This window comes from Triticum dicoccoides, chromosome 5A (genome assembly GCF_002162155.2).
Source record: "Triticum dicoccoides isolate Atlit2015 ecotype Zavitan chromosome 5A, WEW_v2.0, whole genome shotgun sequence".
NCBI lineage: Eukaryota > Viridiplantae > Streptophyta > Magnoliopsida > Poales > Poaceae > Triticum > Triticum dicoccoides.
In genome coordinates, this window is record NC_041388.1 from 261,883,399 (window position 1) to 261,900,623 (window position 17,225).

General features: G+C 46.5%; 1 protein-coding gene across 1 annotated transcript; it reads left to right on the forward strand.

Annotated features, from left to right (window-relative positions):
• Positions 1–14,712: 14,712 nt before the first annotated feature.
• On the forward strand, positions 14,713–16,800 carry LOC119300901 (transcription factor MYB60-like). Its single transcript, XM_037577803.1, has 2 exons — positions 14,713–15,811; positions 15,930–16,800. The coding sequence occupies exons 1-2, from the start codon at positions 15,549–15,551 to the stop codon at positions 16,636–16,638; spliced, it is 972 nt and encodes a 323-aa protein (XP_037433700.1). The 5' UTR covers positions 14,713–15,548; the 3' UTR covers positions 16,639–16,800.
• The last annotated feature ends 425 nt before the right edge of the window (positions 16,801–17,225 follow it).

A 17,225-nucleotide genomic window follows, 5' to 3' on the forward strand; every position in this document is an offset into this window, starting at 1 on the left:
CAGGTGGACCATGTGGACCGGCAGAAAAATGAAGCGGCGGACGCTTTAAGCCGGCTGGGCTCTCAGCGCAAACCGGTCCCGCCCAATGTTTTTCTGGATGTGCTGCACAACCCGTCGGTCAAGATCCCTGGTGAAGCGGATTTGGCTATTCCTGATCCGGAGGCTCAATTGGTGGCAGCTCTTCATGTTATTCCGGATTGGACGCTTCCTTACCTGGCGTACAAGAACCGGGGCGAGTTACCAGAGGATGAGACTCTGGCCCGACAGATAATCCGGTGATCCAAGTCCATGACTATTATCAACGGCGAGTTGCATCATTGCAGTGTGTCAGGGGCGTTTCAACGCTGTGTGTCTCCTGAAGAAGGCCGTGAAATTTTGCGTGAGATCCACGAAGGAGATTGTGGTCACCACGCCGGTTCAAAATCTCTGGTGGCTAAAGCATTTCGCCATGGCTTCTATTGGTTAACTGCTCATGCTGATGCGGAGGATCTGGTCAGACGATGTGATGGTTGCCAAAAGTTTTCAAGACGTGCTCATGTACCGGCTCAAGAATTGAGAATGATTCCAATTACTTGGCCGTTTGCGACTTGGGGACTGGATATGGTTGGGCCTTTCAAAAGGTCCAAAGATAAGAAGACCCACCTCCTGGTGGCGGTTGACAAGTTTACAAAGTGGGTGGAGGCAGAACCTGTTAGCAAGTGTGATGCGGCCACGGCGGTTCAGTTCATCAAAAAAGTGATTTTCCGGTTTGGCTTTCCACACAGTATCATCACAGATAATGGTACCAATTTGTCCAAAGGTGACATGAAGGAGTTCTGCGAATGGGAGCACATCTGGCTCGACGTTTCATCGGTGGCACGTCCACAGTCCAATGGTCAAGCAGAAAGGGCTAATCAAGAGATCTTGAGAGGCATCAAGCCCCAGCTTATGGTTCCTTTGCAGAGAACACCGGGTTGTTGGGTAGAAGAGTTACCATTTGTGTTATGGAGCATCAATACTACACCCAACAGATCAACAGGATACACACCGTTCTTCATGGTTTACGGAGCGGAGGCGGTTCTCCCCAGTGATATCCGTCATGATTCACCCCGTGTGGCGGCTTATGTTGAAGCGGACAATGAGACAACACGGCAAGACGCTTTGGACCTGTTGGATGAAGAACGTGACATAGCAGCTGCCCGCTCGGCGATTTGCCAACAGGATCTTCGTCGTTATCACAGTCGCCGAGTTAGAACCAGAACCTTTCAGGAAGGAGATTTGGTGCTTCGGCTCATCCAAGATCAGACTGATATGCATAAGCTATCCCCGCCTTGGGAGGGGCCTTTCGTGGTCAGCAAGAATCTGCACAACGAGTCATACTATCTGATCGATATAAGAGAGCGTAAGGACTCACGTACATCAGAGGAGGAGACCAACAGGCCGTGGAACATAGCTCATCTTCGGCCTTACTATACCTGAGCCATTGGCTCTACTTATGTACATATTACGATGATGTATATATTATGATTAAATATAATAAACCGGAACCTCAGCTAAAGCGGGGTATCTGTTCTTTTACATCATGTGTGGTTACACGGAGTTGTTCTAAAGCGGCCTCCGGTTTACCCCTTGAGTTGGCTTTTTACAAAAAAGCATCATGTTATATCACTTGGGGGTTTGGTCGTGTCCGAACCAATACAATACCTCTTGATAGGCGAGAGCCACCAGATCACTTGGGGACTTGGTCACGTCTGAACCAGTCATGCCTCTTGATCGGCCTAAGGCCACAGAATCACTTGGGGGCTTGGTCGAACCCGAACCATTGCCATGCCACTTGATCGTCATAAATGCCACGGTTTCATTTGGGGGCCTGGCTGACTAGAACCATAGTTACACCTATCGGGAGCTTGGTCGTGTTCGGCCATGGTAACGCCATCTGATCAGCTCAAATAAGCCTTTTCTTTTTTTGCAAACGGTTTTGTCATTGCCTTTGCTTCACACTTTTCTTTGAAAGACATTTCTTTCTTTTTATTGCGTTTTTTAAACCGACAAAGTTTTCAACCGGTTCACACTGTCAATTGACGGAACACGGTTCATTTCAAACCGGAGACTATTTGCCCGGTTTGATCTTTTTTGTTAACATCCTTTTATGGAGTAACACGGTGTTTATTATAACCCGGCACAGTTTACATGGTAAACCGGCGTCATATATATATATGGGAGCTGCTATCTCCTCCAACAGTGTGGGTTTATAAAACTTCGCTTCAAGATTGGCCAAGCCAACTTCACGCTCAACGATGGCAGGTATTGTGTATCTCAAAAATTTGGTCGTATACTTAAAAAATTTCGGATGTTTTGATTTCATGTATGCAGACATCATATTCTGCCTAACGGTACAACCACGGTGGCACTTGAAGATTTTTTCTTGCAGAAAGTACTTTGGAAAGTTCATCACCCAAAGGAAGAGCAAGTGGCAGCGATTATGCACGAAGGCATATCAACATCAAAACTATCAGCTAGCCTATTACAAGGCAACACGGTGCTCACAATAAGATCATTGTTTCTCGCAAAGGAGAAGCAGTTTTAAACCGGCTTCCGGTTCAAGCTTGGTCACCAGCCTGGCCTGATGGTTGTGGGTCGTCCTGCACCGCTTCAGCTTCAGTTTCTCTACCCAGCGGCTGGAAATCAACAGTTGTCCAGTCGATTCCCATTAATGCTTGAAAAACAGCTTCATCATGGATCAGCAACGACGGGTCAATATCGGGAGCGTAAGTATGCTTACGGATTGGAGGGATCAGATTTTCCGCTTCATGAATTGGTGCAGCTATTCGCTTGTTTTGATTGTCATATTGGGCTTGATAATGAGACAAGTCTGCTTCTTCAGCCAATTGACAAGCTAGCGGATGCACCTCCCGGTTTATTGCTCGCAGATCCGCTTCACCAAACTCTGACCCGTCTTCCTTCAAACTGGGATAGCCCTGAGCCGCTTCAATAGGATCAAAATCCGGCACCCAAGCTTTTGCCCGGATTAAGGCATTGATCGCACCGGTTCGAGCAGCAGATTTCTTCGGCTCTTCAACCCGGGCAGGAAGCACCGACAGTTTCATCAGAGTGTCCTGAATCAAGGTGGGCGCCGGCTTGTTGTGGGATGCAGTACAGATGATCCGCTATGCACCAGTGTACAGTTGTTCGACCAACGTATAGGCGGCTTTCAATTTTTTCCGCACATCTGACCCCAAGTGACCAATGCGTGTCCCTGAAATATCATAAAGGGTTAACAAACCGGCAGCTCTGTAAGACGGCAGAATCAGTTCAGAAGTCAAACCGTCTTACCAAAGATAGCAGTGGTCATGGCATGCACGTGTCGCTTTATGCTGGTCAGTTCATCCGCCACCGGTTTTAGTGCAGCCTCGGCATCTTCTGCTCGTTTGATTAAAGCGGATTTTTCAGTGGCCCAATCTGCCCGCTTCTTCTTGAAGTTCTCCTTAAGCTGTTCCATGGCGCTTAAAGCGCTGGTTAATTCCTCTTTTGCTTTGGAGGTTTCAGCTTGTTGGGATTTCAGATTATCTTGGAGATCGGCGACTTGGCTTTCTTTCGTCTTCAGCTTAGCCTGCATGCGGACAATTATATGATTCAGCAAAACGGTACAAGGATTGAAGTACCAACCACATAACAAGTTATGCACTTGGCACTTGGGGGCTAATGCATATTTGATCTTCATCTTTCAATTGCTTACAAAGTCCCAAGATCAATACAAGTATTCAACTTGGCACTTGGGGGCTAATGGATATTTGCTCGTATATATTCTGATGCGGCGATTTCAATTATTTAAAGTCCCGGTTTAACTACACTAAGTTGAACCGGCCCTTGGGGACTACATCAGCGGATTTCAAAGCATTAAGATTTATATTACTCAGTCCCGGTTTGAAAGAAGATTACAAACCGGCCCTCGGGGGCTAGGAGCGTCAACAAGAATTGAAATAGACAAGCAGGAAAGAGCATATGGAAGTTACCTCATATTTATCTTTCATCATATTAACCATACCGGCTTCATAGTCACGACTGGTATACAACCGGTTCAGGTAGCCGGAATGGATATCTTGGGCGTTCAGAGCAGCGTAAGTCGCCAGATCGGCATTCCACTTGCCTTTGCCAAAGGCAGCAAATTCTTCCTTGGCAGAATGTTTGGATAAAGCGACAGGATTGCTTGGCTCTGTATGGCCAGTGCCAATAATGACAACCTCATCATCCTTGGTATCGCCGATTTGCACTGGGGCTGTTGGCTTGTCAGTAGGCTTTGTTGGACCGGTGGATTTCTCAATCCGGATGGAGCTTGTGGGCTGATTGACAGGATTTGAGGTATCAATAGGTCTCTCTTCAGCAATAAGATCATCGTCTTGCTACGGTGGATCATTGGGTATATCCTCAGGAATAGCCGCTTCAAGATCTGGTGTTTTGCCCAGTTCAAGGACGGCATCCTCTTCGGCCGCTTTGTCCAGGCGAGCCTTCTTGCTTGGCCTAGGCTTGGCCCTGAAAGGAATAATGAAATCAAATACAACATATGTTCCAAGGCAATGTGCTGCAAATATTATGATAAGTATAGCTTACCCAAGCACCATTTTGAGCGATGGCAGCTGAGTAGCCGATGACTCGCTAGAGGATGAGTGGGAAGTAACCTGGTAATCGGAGTAAGATGGATTAAGAGGTTGACGAAAGCAGCCCGCTTTAGGACAAGCACTGACAAGCAAATTAGAGACCTCTGAACGGCGTTTCCGAACCGGACTGTTCGGTAAACCAGCGGAGGTAACTACCTGGCCGCTGTGCCGGGTTGTGCGACGAGCTTCGTGCTGTTGGGTCTTCATAAGAAATTTGGGATCCAAATAAGCAAGAGGATGAGAAAATTTAACTTTCCGGTTTGCCTGACGGATTTTTAGTGAAGGCAAAGGTTCTGAATCGGAAGAGAGAATAATTACCTCTGCAGCATCAGCATGGCTGGCTTCGGCATCGTCCTGACAAATATCATCATCAATAAGACGCATGAAAAATAAGCCAAGTGAGTCAAGCCCTACCTCAAGGTCCGGATTATCCACATCATCATCATGGGCCGGATTAGAGGATGCAGTGGTTCTTTTCCTGTGGGTAGTCTTCTTCACAGCTTTAGTCTTTTGCCGGGTTGCCCTTTCCGGTTTGTCTGGTTTTTCTGGTTTCTCCTGCGGCAGTTTCTTGCTCCAAAACGGATCATTGCCCTGGTTACACAGACACTGATATTAAACAATGACAAGATATATCAACAGCAGATTCAGCAAAAAGAAAAATCAAACTCTTACAGCTGGCGGTTTGTTGGTGGCACAGAAGGGAAGCAGGCTGGTTTTAGCACAGATGTGTTCCGGTTCATTTAGCATATTATTCACAGCCTCTGTGATTTCTTCATCGGTGAGCTGGATGTTGGAATGTCGCAGTGGATCATCAACACTGCCAGTATACTCGCACATCAAACCGGAGCGTTGACTAAGGGGCAGTATGCTCCATGATATCCAACAGCGGGCGAGATCAACCCCTGTTAAACCGTTGGCCATAAAGGCTCTGAGCTTCGACAGTTGAGGAGCATATTTGTTTCTCTCTTGGGCAGTCAACCTTTGCGGAAAGGGGTGTGTATTGCTGAGCCGCTCCGGACGAAAGCCAGGCAAGGGATTTTCACCAGCAGGGGAGGTGTCTTTGCAATAGAACCATGTTTGATTCCACTCTTTGGGGTGGCTGTGTAGTTTGGCGTGAGGGTATGTGACCTCTTTCCTTTTCTGAATCGCCACGCCACCCAACTCCGTATTGGAGCCGTCAGTAAACTCAGTACGGCGGTTCAGATGGAAACAGTCTCTGAACAATTCCACTGTGGGCTCCTCTTGAAAGAACGCCTCACAGAGCACTTGGAAGTGACACATGTTTGTAACAGAGTTGGGGCCAGTATCTTGTGGATGGAGTTGAAAATCGGCTAAAACGTCCCGGTAAAATTTAGAACCGGGCGGCTTAAAACCCCGGGCTAAGTGATCTCCGAAAACGACGACCTCTCCTTCTTGAGGTGTGGGAGGGCATTCTTTGCCAGGAGCCCTCCAATGGATGGTATCTTTGCTGCCTAAGGCGCCGATCAGGACTAAATCGTCCAGTTGAGCCTCTGTGACGCGAGAAGGAACCCAGTTGCACTCATATACTTGCTTGGCCATGATGAAATCTACAAGGTAGATGATCCCGGTTCAAAAATGCATTGATTAAGGTACATTGGTATGTGCAATGTTAAACCGGAGACTGATCTATCTAAACCGGAGTTTTATGAAGCAACAACAACTGGCGGTTCAGCAAGGGGACTAATGGTATATACCGGTTTGGTAATTTTTTCTACAAAGTTAAACCGCTTGATCTAAGCATTGAAACAGCTGAGATTGCGGATGGATAAGTATGCAGAAATAGATTTCACAAGATTTCTCTACAGCGTTGGATCTGAAGCAAGTTCAGAAAACAAGAAAAATATTCAAAAGCTCAAAGCAGAATAGTATTGAATCAATGGGCAAAAATATATGTGAGATCTATGGTTTTGGGCATGAAACTAAAGGCGGATACTAAAAGGTACCGCTACACAGAGCAGGGGTTCACAGATGCATCCAGGGGCTAGTATATGAACACGAACAGGTGATGAACACTGCAAGAACACGAAACCCTAGAACAGATCTGTGTTGAGAAGAGCAGAAGGCTTACCAGAGTTGAGGAAGACGCGGAAGGTTGCCGCGGGGCTCTGGTGCGTTCAGGTTGATGCAGCGGCCAAGGTTGGTGCAGAAGTTGACAGCGGCGGCGGAGCTCCAAGGCTGGCGACGCGAGGAAGGCGAAGAAGAAAGGCATGAAGGGGAGAAAAGAAATGACCCTTCGGTCCTATTTATAAGGCAAAAGGACATGTGTCAGGCGCGACAATCAAGGGGCCACGAAACGGAGCTGTCGCCTCGATTTCCGCAGATCTATTAAACAAGGAAGCATAATGGATAAGCTTCGTTATGACAGGTGACGTCACTCCGGTTTACAGCAATCAGAGAAGATGACATCATGGCGGTTTACCAATTTATGAGAAGATGTTGAAGATGAAGTTTTTGCTAAAGGATTGACATGAACCCGTTCAAATCAATCTGGGGCCTAATGTTGGGAATATTACTGCTGGGTGTAAACCGACCTATCTGGGCCGGGTCAACTTCATCAGTAGTTCAAGAGTGCTAAAGCCCAAGAAGACAGACAAGGGCCTAAGGCCCGTGGTCGGTTTTAGACTTGTAGCTGTAAACCGGCATTTGTATATAAACTTGTATTGTAAGTTAGGAATAAGGAGAGACCAACCCGGATACGAATATGGACCGGTGTTGGGACTCTGTGAACCGACGGGCGTCACCCGTGTATATAAGGGGACGACCCGGCGGCGGTTCAAGGACAACAGACAACAACTCGAGACATAGGCGAAGCTTGTTTGCTCCCTAGACATCGAAACCCCATCAATTCCATCACAACTAGACGTAGGCTTTTACCTTCATTGAAGGGGCCGAACTAGTATAAACTCTCTTGCGTCCCTGTGTCCGCTTTAACCCCTTCAAGCTAACCCGTCGCGATGGCTCCACGACTAAGTCCTTTATCTAGGACATCTGCCGTGACAAAACCACGACACGGTGCATCAAGGACATAATTCTTCTGTGTAGCAATGAGGATAATCCTCAGATCACTGATCCAATCCGCATCATTGCTACTAACATCTTTCAACTTAGTTTTTATCTAGGAACATATCAAAATAAACTGGGAAGCTATGTGCGAGCTATTGATCTACAACATAGATATGCAAATACTATAAGGACTAAATTCATGATAAATTTAAGTTTAATTAATCATATTACTTAAGAACTGCCACTTAGATAGACATCCCTCTAGTCATCTAAATGATCACGTGATCCAAATCAACTAAACCATGTCTGATCATCACGTGAGATGGAGTAGTTTTGAATGGTGAACATCATTATGTTGATCATATCTACTATATGATTCACGCTCGACCTTTTGGTCTCCAGTGTTCTAAGGCCATATCTGCATATGCTAGGCTCATCAAGTTTAACCCGAGTATTTCTCGTGTGCAAAACTGGCTTGCACCCGTTGTATGTGAACGTAGAGCTTATCACACCCGATCATCACGTGGTGTCTCTGGACGACGAACTTTGGCAACGGTGCGTACTCAGGGAGAACACTTGTACCTTGAAACTTAGTGAGAGATCATCTTATAATATTACCGTCGAACTAAGCAAAATAATATGCATAAAGGATAAACATCACATGCAATCAAAATATGTGACATGATATGGCCATGATCATCTTGCGCCTTTGATCTCCATCTCCAAAGTACCGTCATGATCTCTGTCGTCACCGGCATGACACCATGATCTCCATCATCTTGATCTCTATCAATGTCTCATCATATGGTCGTCTTGCCAACTATTGCTCTTGCAACTATTGCTACCGCATAGCGATAAAGTAAAGCAATTGTATGGCGCTTGCATCTTATGCAATAAAGAAACAACCATAAGGCTTCTGCCAGTTGCCGATAACTTTAACAAAACATGAGTATCTCATACAACAATTTATATCTCATCACGTCTTGACCATATCACATCACAACATGCCCTGCAAAAACAAGTTAGGCGTCCTCTACTTTGTTGTTGCAAGTTTTACGTGGCTGCTACAGGCTGAGCAAGAACCATTCTTACCTACGCATCAAAAACCACAACGCGGTATAGTGATTGCTTTTTGATCTTCAGAAAGAACTTTGTTCATTGAATCTGATTCAACTAAAGCTGGAGAAACAGACACCCACTAGCCACCTGTGTGCGAAGCACGTCGGTAGAACCAGTCTCGCGTAAGCGTACGCGTAATGTCGGTCTGGGCCGCTTCATCCAACAATGCCGCTGAATCAAGAATCAACTAGTGACGTCAAGCAATATGTATATACCCACGCCCACAACTCCTTTCTGTTCTACTCGTGCATATAACATCTATGCATAAACCTGGCTCTGATGCCACTGTTGGGGAACGTAGTAATTTCAAAAAATTCCTACACACAGGCAAGATCATGGTGATGCATAGCAACGAGAGGGGAGAGTATGTCTACGTACCCTCGTAGACTGAAAGCTGAAGCATTTATCAACGCGGTTGATGTAGTCGTACACCTTCACGATCCGTCCCGATCAAGTACCGAGCGTACGGCACCTCCGTGTTCAGCACATGTTCAGCTCGATGACGTCCTTGCCTTCTTGATCCAGGAAGAGGGGCGAAGTAGTAGATGAGTTCCGGCAACACAACGGCGTGGTGACGGTGTTGGTGAAGAACAATCTTCGCAGGGCTTCGCCTAAGCACTATGAAAACTATTACAGAGGATAAACTAGAGGGGGTGGGGTTGCCGGCACACGGCTTGGTGTTTCTTGATGTGTCTTGGGTGCTAGCCCTACCCCTCTATTTATATGTTGAGCCTTGGGGTCGAAACTTGGAGTAAAAGCCTCCACAAAGTTGGTTTCACCTAAAAGGCAAGAGTCCTTCTCGGACTCCAGGGCCAGACGCCAGGGTTCCCGGCGTTTGGCCCCTGGACTCCGCAAAACTTCCTTTTGCGCTTTCCAAAAACCTTGTGGTCTTTCCCCTTTGGCCCAAATAAAGTGTTCTCGTACCCAAACATTTCGGGAAACATCCGGAACCCCTTCCGGTAAATTCTGGAACCCTTCCGGAGACCAAACACTATTATCCCATATATCAAACTTTATCTCCGGACCATTCCGGAGTTCCTCGTCATGTCCGCGATCTTATACGGAACTCCGAACAACATTCGGTTACCAACATACATAACTCATAAATAATATATCGTCAACGAACGTTAAGCGTGCGGACCCTACGGGTTCGAGAACTATGTAGACATGACCGAGACACTTCTCTGGTCAATAACCAATAGCGGAACCTGGATGCCCATATTGGTTCCTACATATTCTACGAAGATCTTTATCGGTCGAACCGCATAATAACATACGTTGTTCCCTTTGTCATCGGTATGTTACTTGCCCGAGATTCGATCGTCGGTATCTCAATACCTAGTTCAATCTCGTTACCGGCAAGTCTCTTTACTCGTTTCGTAATGCATCATCCCGCAACTAACTCATTAGTTACATTGCTTGCAAGGCTTATAATGATGTGCATTACCGAGAGGGCCCAGAGATACCTCTCCGACAATCAGAGTGACAAATCCTATTCTCTATCTATGCCAACTCAACGAACACCATCGGAGACACCTGTAGAGCACCTTTATAATCACCTAGTTACATTGTGATGTTTGGTAGCACACAAAGTGTTCTTCCAGTAATCGGGAGTTGCATAATCTCATAGTCATAGGAACATGTATAAATCATGAAGAAAGCAATAGCAACAAACTAAACGATCATCATGCTAAGCTAACGGATGGGTCAAGTCAATCACATCATTCTGTAATGATGTGATCCCGTTAATCAAATGACAACTCATCTCTATGGTTAGGAAACATAACCATCATTGATTCAACGAGCTAGTCAAGTAGAGGCAAACTAGTGACACTATGTTTGTCTATGTATTCACACATGTACTAAGTTTCCAGTTAATACAATTGTAGCATGAATAATAAACATTTATCATGATATAAGGAAATATAAATAACAACTTTATTATTACCTCTAGGGCATATTTCCTTCAGGGGGTAAGTTGGAAGCGAAAGATACATGGGTTGGGCCCAACTTGTGCTCGTAGGCATGCCTCAGAGGGTCCGAGCGCTCAGAGGTTCCAGAGTGACTTCGTGGGGGTCTGAGGGAAGACGGGGGGCTCCACGGTTTGGCTCGGAGGCACCTCGAAGGCTCTGAGCAGGCTTTGAGTTGTGCCGAAAATGTTGTAGCGAGGCTCCAAGGCTCGGAGAATGCTCTGAGTTGCTCCTTCTCCTTTGACTGCCCTTGCCCTCGATGCTCTGGTGTCGCGTTCCCTTCTCCACTTCCATGCTCCCCTCTTTGACGATGTAGTCAAACTCTTGCGCTTGCACTCCTCCTCGGCATGTGTGATGCTCTCAAACCTGTACATGCACAAGGGAAGCGTGGAAAGTAGTACACCATCGTTGAAAGAGCCAAGTATACCCGTAAAGGAGAAGATTCACCTATATGTGTATGATGCGTGTGTCTCTTGACGATGAGCCACTTGCCATGGTGATGTTCGTAGGATGCTTCGCATCATGAAGGTGGTGTAGTTGACATAGTCATTCGTCATCGTTGAGGAAGTAGTTGACCAAATATAAGAAGTCGTGCCGATGAGCTCCCCAAAAACTTTATTGCCCCTCACCCATGCAAGTTCACAAGAGGTGATTCCATAGGTATGCTCTTTCACGCACACAGTCATCAGATGGGGAAATTCGAGAGCACCATAGCGAAAGTAAAACAATGACAGTGGTGCGTATGCGTGGAGACATGAGCATTTTGATGGTTCACGGCTATGGTTTCCTTTCTCCGCCTTCAATGACTTGACTCGATAGATTAGATTAATTATCCAACAGAAAAAATAAAACAGGTCCCCACGATGTGGAGGCATCGAGCTCTTGCAAGGGGAAGGTGCCATCGCCATCTTCTCTGACGACGTGAAATAGCTCCTTCTAGCTAATTAGGCTATAGTTCTAGCTAACTAAGTTCTAGTTCTAGATAATTATACCCCGGCTTTAGTTAATTATGCAATGGATGTAGACTATGCACTATTTAGTTCACTTGCGCAATGTGATGTTCGATTATGCATTGTGATGTCCAATTACGCAATGTGGCTATTCTTAAAATCAAAACCAAATATAGTTCAAGGGGGCAGGGGCAAGGAGTGCCATTAGAAACTAAATTATGTATGTGCTTCCAAAGATCCAAGAGAACAGCACCACAAATAGCATTAGTAGCACCAAGTATTTTTACGAGCAACCCAAAGAGAGGTGATAGGTTCTAAACTATCTCATGGTTGCCTTCCTAATAAGATGCTAACTTCATGAAAAATGTTTAGTGCAACAAGATAAACAAAATTAAGTTTTTGTATACTTTCAAGTTTAGAGCAGAATACACAATCTTCAGGTTTTCTCATATTTTAATTTTTTAGGTTATCTCTAGTAATGATTTTGTTATATGAGACGAGCCACAAAAATATGTGTATTATCGGTGGGACCTATTTCCACACAACATGAATATACACATGAGTAACACCCCTGAAATTGATAACAACATATATAAGACTAGTTTAATACATATTAGAATTCTCATATTCCCATATTACAGAGTCACTATCTCTAGTCAAAGAGATGTTCCAAGCTATGGCTTCAATCTCAAGCCAAATGTTTCATCATCTCGGCAGTAAAGATTCTCCTAAAAGAGAGCATTGATCCGCTCCCATCGCAAATTTTCCTAATGGGCTTACCATATTATCTACAAATGCCATAATTATGCCAGTACTGAATAGACATGTGGGAGGATCCAAATCAAGTAGCTTTCCAAAACGTAATTTTATTTCCATCTCCTACCATCCACCTATAACCAAATTTCACAGCCCTAGTTGCCCATAGGACCCCTTTCCAAAAGTTGGAGGGCCCTAGAGGGTCTTAGAAAGTATTAGAGTTTAGCTTATATTTAGTATCAACAATCTTCTTTCAGATCTTCCCTCTCCATGTATATATCTTTTAAACCAAGACTCTACAAGACAAATGGATCTTTCCCTGTAGCAACTAATTTCTAGTTGGTCAAATGGATCTTCCTATGCCCCTCAAATCATTCCGGGGGCAATTAGACATTTGAGTGTTTATGAGATCCACATCCCATTTGGGGAATTTAAATAAAGAGACTAGGTAAATAGGAATACTGGCTAGACATGTTGTGATTAGAGTGAACCTAGCAGCATAGGAATTAGTTTTCCCCTCCATCCAACTATTGTGCTCAAGGTCTTGTCTATTAGTGCTTGTAAATCACTCCTAGAAAGCTTATCATAATGTAAAGGTATCCCAAAATACTTAATTGGAAAAGCCCGAATAGGACGCACATTTTTTTTATAAAGGGTGAATTTTATTGGCTCAAAATGAAGCATCAAGAGGATAAAAATACAATGAGGACACGTTGTCTCTGCATAATTAGGATGCACATAGCCAACACTAACGCACACACATAAAAACATGCCAACAAATAGCAAAGTCATATAAGACCAAAACTATAAGCAAGCGAGAGAAAAAACAAAACGATCAAATCCACTATCAGCAAACTACACCAATGACCATATCCACACCAACAATCTCATGACACCACATAAATGAGGCTCTTCAACAACAACGCCTTCAAGAAGGGAGCGACGCTCGATCGCCACCGTCGCTGGATCCAACCACTCAAGGTCAGAATCGAGATTTTCACCCCGAAGAACTAGTTCAAGTGTATCCGAGCAATGCCTTTAAAAAGGTAACGACGTAAAAATGTCATCATTGTTAGGCATAACTAATTCAGGTCATGTAGGCTTTCACCCTGAAGCTCAAGACCGGGTGCTCGAGTAGCACCACCATCAAGTCACTCATGTGTTGTCGCCACTACTTTTCCGCAATCCCAGTAGCTACATGATGTGTGTAACCGTCGCCGCTGCGCACCAGCCGTCATCCATAGTTTGCAGCTCACCACCAAAGTCAACCACCGGATCTGTAGGGTGAAACCTCCACGAAGACCTTTCGGCGGCCACCGCATCCCAGCATGAGAGGGAGCCCATGTTGCCATCGCATCCACAAGGAGGCCGTGCTCGGGGCGAGATGACCTAGCCGTCAACGAGGCCCAGCAAGTAGTGACGCGTCGGATCTGGGCATAGCAGCCGGCAACCACCGCATCCCAGCATGAGAGGGAGCCCATGTTGCCACCCAATCTACAACAGGAGAAGCGGAGAGTCCAACCGGTTCAAGAGGTGTATGGGCGGCGCCGCCAAAGGATGAACCCCGCGGGCGGCTGTTACCGGATATATCTCACTTTGACCCATATTCAGAGGGGTCATCTCACTTTTATAATAGTTTATTCCCATCCCTGTAAGTTGCTCAAAGCAGGTAAGGATCCATTTGAGATTAGTAGCTAACCCAGGGTCACTATCTACAAACATGATAGTATCATGAACATATTGCAAACCAACCACCCCTCCAAGGTGGATAGATAGGCATAGGCCTTTGAACATGTTGTCTACAATTTTGGGAAGCATCCTAGTGAGGACATCGACAACTATGTTGAACAGCCGGGGTGCAGAGAATCACCCTGCCTGAAGCCCTTACCATTAAGGAGGAACTCACTCTCTACATTGCTCAGTTTGACACATACAAAACCACTATGAGTGGTTTTCAAACCAAGTCCAACCATCTTTTGTTGAATCCTCTAAGCTGAAGAGGTTTGTTGAAACAAAAATCTACCTTATGAACAGCTTTGCTTTTCGTTTAAGCACTACTCATTTCTCAGATTTAACCAGGGAGTGAATGACTTCATGTGTTGTGACCACACTCAAGAATATATCTACCTTATATGAAGGCAAACTGGTTGTTAGATACAAATCTATTGGTCAGAACTTCAGTAAAAATCTTTTTAACGAAAAAGGGTTTCCCCCCGCTTTGTATTCCAAAGCAACCAACCGATACATCCAAGGATAGGTGCTGGGGCGGAAGCAGCACAGGCACACCCAAAAGAAACGAAAGAGAAACAACAAGAGAAAAGAATGCCGACAACGGCGGATCGACGGAAACGAAGAAGCTTCACGACCACTGCGCCCACCGAAGATCTCCCACCAAGCTCCAAGGCTCCGAAGCACCGGCACCAATCAGCACCTCCAAGAAGGACCGCGACGAAGACGACGCTGCTGCCAAGGGTTTCCCCCGGTACACGACGAGGCGAGAGGAAAGGTCGCAATTTTATTAAAAGGCTAATAGGCCTAAATTTCTTCATGGTTGTTGCAGCGGGTTCCTTGAGGATAGGTAACGAAATTTAGGTAGTACACTTTACCGTTTTGTTTCCTACACATAGTAGAGTACCACGGAGTGAAATGCCTTGACTAGTGATGGTAAGCTTGACGAGTCACTGGTGTGGTGGCTTGCATGCACAAGTCTAGCCAAGGATCCAATTTAAATCCCACACAGTAGCGCTAGGGTGCAGCAGTACGTACACCTCTAGTTCGTCCTTCCTTTAAGGCGTGGTGGGGCGGGGTCGGTTTCTATGATTCATGTGATGTCGTTGACAGAAAGAGAAAGCAAGCATTGCATGTAGATCGACTGGAGCTACAGAAAGTGAAAGTAAATCATCAGCGTCAGAGAGCTATAGAGTTAGACGATGGATAGCAAGTGAAAAGGAGCTCACTCCCCTTCATCGTCTCCCTCCTATATATACGGAGAGAGAGAGTGAGAGATCATCAGACAGTGTGCTGCCAGAAGCCAGCTGCAGGCACGAGTGAGAAACACGATCGAGCTGCCAAAAGGAGAAGGTGATCGGTCGATCATGGGGAGGCCGCCGTGCTGCGACAAGGTGGGCGTGAAGAAGGGGCCGTGGACGCCGGAGGAGGACATCATCCTGGTGTCCTACATCCAGGAGAACGGCCCGGGGAACTGGCGGGCGGTGCCCATCAACACCGGCCTCATGCGCTGCAGCAAGAGCTGCCGCCTCCGCTGGACCAACTACCTCCGCCCCGGCATCCGCCGCGGCAACTTCACCACGCACGAGGAAGGCATCATCGTCCACCTCCAGTCCCTCCTTGGCAACAGGTAACCAACTAGGCCGTCCAGCGATGACCGTCGAGGTTGGCCATGGCGGCCGCCCGTGCATGCATGGTGATATGCATGATCTAATAACAACTCTTCTTTGGGTTTGGGGGGAATGCAGATGGGCCGCGATCGCGTCTTACCTGCCACAGAGAACGGACAACGACATCAAGAACTACTGGAACACGCACCTCAAGAAGAAGCTCAAGAAGCAGCAGGCCATGGGCGCCATCTTCGCGCCGCCGCCGCCGCCCTCCAGCTCCGCCGAGACAGCCGCCAACCTCCCCGCTGCCGTCCATCTCGACAACCACCACCACCGATACCACCATGACGCGATCGCCGCCTCCAGCTCCACGGTCGACCACGGCTGCTACAGCAACCCGGAGGTCACCCAGCATACGACGATCACCATGCGCCGCTCGCCATTCGCCGACGTCGCCGCCGACTGCTCCTCGTCGTCCTACGCCTCCAGCATGGACAACATATCCAGGCTCCTCGGCGGTTTCATGAAGAGCTCCCCGCCCACCGCCACCGACGTCAAACCCAACATAGCCGTGGTCACCGACCCTTTCATGTCCTTCGACCGCATATCCGGCACCGGCGCCGAGCTGGCTTTCGTCCCCGGCGTTCAGCAGCTGCAGCAGCAGCCGGTGTTAATGGGGGGCATCAGCTATGATGACGAGGCCACCAGACAGCAGCAGCAGCAGCTCCATCATCAGCTGCCACTGTGTTCGATCGAGAAGTGGCTTCTCGACGAGGCGGCAGAGCAGGTCGCTGACCTCATGGAGCTCTCCGACGGTGGCTGCTCCTCCCTGCCATTGCTGTACTAGCCAGTACTGTGGTACTAGCTGGAAAAGGCAAACCAACGAACCAATGTCACTTTCCAGATACATAGTTAATCGTTTCTACAGTCAATTACATGCATACACATCCATATATGTATAATAGATAAGCTAAGTAATTTCTGTTAATTACATGTTCTAGCTAGCTTCTTGGAGATCGCTATGATGACACCATCAAGTTAACTAGAGAGAGAGAGAGAGAGAGAGAGAGAGAGAGAGAGAGAAAGAAGTTAATTAGAGAGACGTTTACTAATGGTGCATATTTACACTGGGATGGGATGATGAGAAGAAGGCCAGGTGGCCAGAAGGAACAAGACAGTAACAGGAATTCAATAACGGGCGCGACGTGATGTATGATCTGATCTGCAAGCATGATGCGACTAAGGGTTGTCATGTCTGTTCTTGAATGTAGTTTTTTGTGGGGGGAATTATTTTTGTTTCTGGGTTATAAGTACAAGCTAGCTGAAGTGTTTCAGCTTAGCTTACCCGGTGTTAAATTGTACGGAGTATGAACATAAGTTAGTGAAGCCTTCTGTTTTTGTCTTGATTCTAGTTGATTGATTCTGCAACGACTT

What these genes read in the sequence shown, in the direction of transcription:
- LOC119300901 (XM_037577803.1), top strand. Translation starts at nt 15,549, where the DNA reads ATGGGGAGGCCGCCGTGCTGCGACAAGGTGGGCGTGAAGAAGGGGCCG. An exon ending in CAGTCCCTCCTTGGCAACAG is followed by an intron (nt 15,812 to 15,929) that starts GTAACCAACTAG and finishes GGGGGAATGCAG; the next exon opens with ATGGGCCGCGATCGCGTCTT.